Here is a 2,362-nt window from a genome sequence, read left to right as displayed (position 1 = left end):
CGTTTTCAGCTATCAGCTTCAGTGTTTTTAGCCATCGGTTTCAGTGTTTTCTGGTATTAGCTTCAGTTTGTTCAGCTATTAGCTTCATTATTTTCAGCTATCAATTTCAGCATTTTCAGCTATCAACTTCATTGTTTTTAGCTATCAGTTTCAGCATTTTCTGCATTAAACTTCAGCGTTTTCAGCTATCAGCTTAAGTGTTTTCAGCTATAAGTTTCAGTGTTTTCAGCTATCAATTTCAGCATTTTTAGCTATCAACTTCAGCGTTTTCAGCTATCAGATTCAGTGTTTTTAGCTATAAGTTTCAGTGTTTTCAGCTATAAGTTTCAGTGTTTTCATCTGTAAGTTTCAATGTTTTCAGCTGTAAGTTTCAGTGTTTTCAGCTATAAGTTTCAGTGTTTTCAGCTATAAGTTTCAGTGTTTTCAGCTATCAGCTTCAGCGTTTTCAGCTATCAGATTCAGCATCTTCCGCTATCAGCATTAGCATCTTCATCAGCCAAATTCCTCTTACAGCATTCACACTAGCATTATCACAGGTAATGCTATATATCTAGTTCATAATTATGTTAAAAAGTTACAGCCTTTAAGCTTTAAAAATTTAGTTTTACAATGTTCAATAAATGTTTATCCTGTTCGGTCCGTGACCCAAGATGTGTTTTAGATTTTGGTCTCCTGTTTGATTGAGTTTGACACCCCTGACCTATAGGGTCAATAATGACGTACATTTCTGCTTCGTTTAAGGACAAAGATGGCGACCGAGCAGTGCACCACGCCGCCTTTGGTGATGAGGGCTCCGTCATTGAGGTTCTGCAGAGAGGTGGCGCCGACTTGAACGCGAGGAACAAGCGGCGGCAGACTCCGCTACACATAGCTGTCAATAAGGGCCATCTGCAGGTGGTTAAAACCCTGTTGGATTTCGGATGCCACCCCAGCCTTCAGGTGACCATTTCTCTGATGATTCCATTTATTTTACCCATCATTTTGCTTCGTGGTAACACATCATCTTCTGCTTTAGGATTCGGAGGGTGACACGCCCCTGCATGACGCCATTAGCAAGAAGAGAGACGACATGTTGTCCGTTCTGCTGGAGGCCGGTGCAGACGTCACCATCACCAACAATAACGGCTTCAACGCCCTGCATCACGCGGCGCTCCGGGGGAACCCCAGGTGTGTGGCGCTAGTGTTCTGTGTTTGTCTTCTGTCCAAACAACGTAGACAGAAAAAAAATAATTTGAAGGTTTGGTCATTTATAGTTTCTACTGAATTTTACAGACACTTTCTATGAGCGAGATATTTAACATACAAACACAAAAGTTTAAACTATCGGATTCTCTTTAGAACTTGATCATTACAAACACCAGAGTTCACGTTATCCTTCTTGGCAGAATCAAGTCTTTGATTGAGTTACTGTTCTGTGTGTTTTAGTCCAGGGATGGAGGATCAATCAGACTATCAGCAGAACTTGCATTATTTTAGTTTATCGGACCGATACTAAAAACATCCAACCATATTGTTCTGGTTTTATATACTTTATTTTTGACATGGTTCCTAATAGATCCCTGGCAGGAATCTTTGGATTTCCTCTTTTGTGTTGGCCTTTTTTTTATAGACACAATGGGCTTTAAAAGTGTGATTTCTTTTTAAGCTGCTCAGTAACTTTTAACTTTAAAGGCTTCATTCGTCTTTGGGATCGGCAGTTTGAGTCTGGTCTAATCGTCATTTCCTTTTAAAGACTTTTCACTTTATGGATATTTATTTACATGAGACACAAAGTAATCCAGTAGAAAACTTTAAGTGAGGATTCTACGCTTTAAATGCTTTTTACTACTCATTTTATATTAAAATAAGAACAATTGATAAAAATAAAAAAAAATTATAATTTCTAACTGTAAATGTTTACATCTAGTAAGATATTAGGGTGAGTGATTTTATGGTGTTTCCTATCAGAAAGAGATATTTTTAAAATCATTTTCAGATTTTTTGTTTGAATTTTTCAGTTCAGATTGATGTTAAAACTTAGGAGAGGAATGTTCAATGAGCTTTAAAAAAATCATTCAAAGAATAATTTTTGTTCCACTTCTTGTCATTTTTATTCCAGAATATCAAATGCTGACATTCATTTTTAAAATACACCAAAAACTACAATAAAAAGCAATAAAATAGATTTTACGGCAAATTTAGACTCAAGAAGTTCTTAATTTACATAAACACAGAATTATTTTATTGTCGCTAAAGTTTCTTTAATTGTGACAGAAGTTCTATCTTTAGCTTTTCGTGGTAATTATTTCACACATTTGTTTTCCTAAATTTAATATATCACAAATGGTTTTCCAAAAGGATCCTAATAGGAGTTTATTATAAA

The 2,362-nt window shown here is 35.9% G+C and overlaps 1 protein-coding gene across 6 annotated transcripts in view; it reads left to right on the top strand.

Annotated features, from left to right (window-relative positions):
- Window positions 1-680: 680 nt before the first annotated feature.
- Window positions 681-2,362, top strand: part of LOC118599891 (E3 ubiquitin-protein ligase mib1) — a 49,187-nt gene continuing 47,505 nt past the window's right edge. For all 6 annotated transcript variants that reach the window (XM_036216189.1, XM_036216187.1, XM_036216186.1 and 3 more), the window contains exons 1-2: window positions 681-939; window positions 1,016-1,167. In XM_036216189.1, the coding sequence (XP_036072082.1) occupies window positions 715-939; window positions 1,016-1,167 (377 nt within the window). In that variant the 5' untranslated portion in view covers window positions 681-714. The remainder of the gene's footprint in view (window positions 940-1,015; window positions 1,168-2,362) is intronic.

This window comes from Oryzias melastigma, linkage group LG17, assembly GCF_002922805.2.
Source record: "Oryzias melastigma strain HK-1 linkage group LG17, ASM292280v2, whole genome shotgun sequence".
NCBI classification, from domain to species: Eukaryota; Metazoa; Chordata; class Actinopteri; order Beloniformes; family Adrianichthyidae; genus Oryzias; species Oryzias melastigma.
The sequence above is the reverse complement of the archived record's forward strand: the minus strand, read 5'-3'. Positions and strand labels throughout refer to the sequence as shown.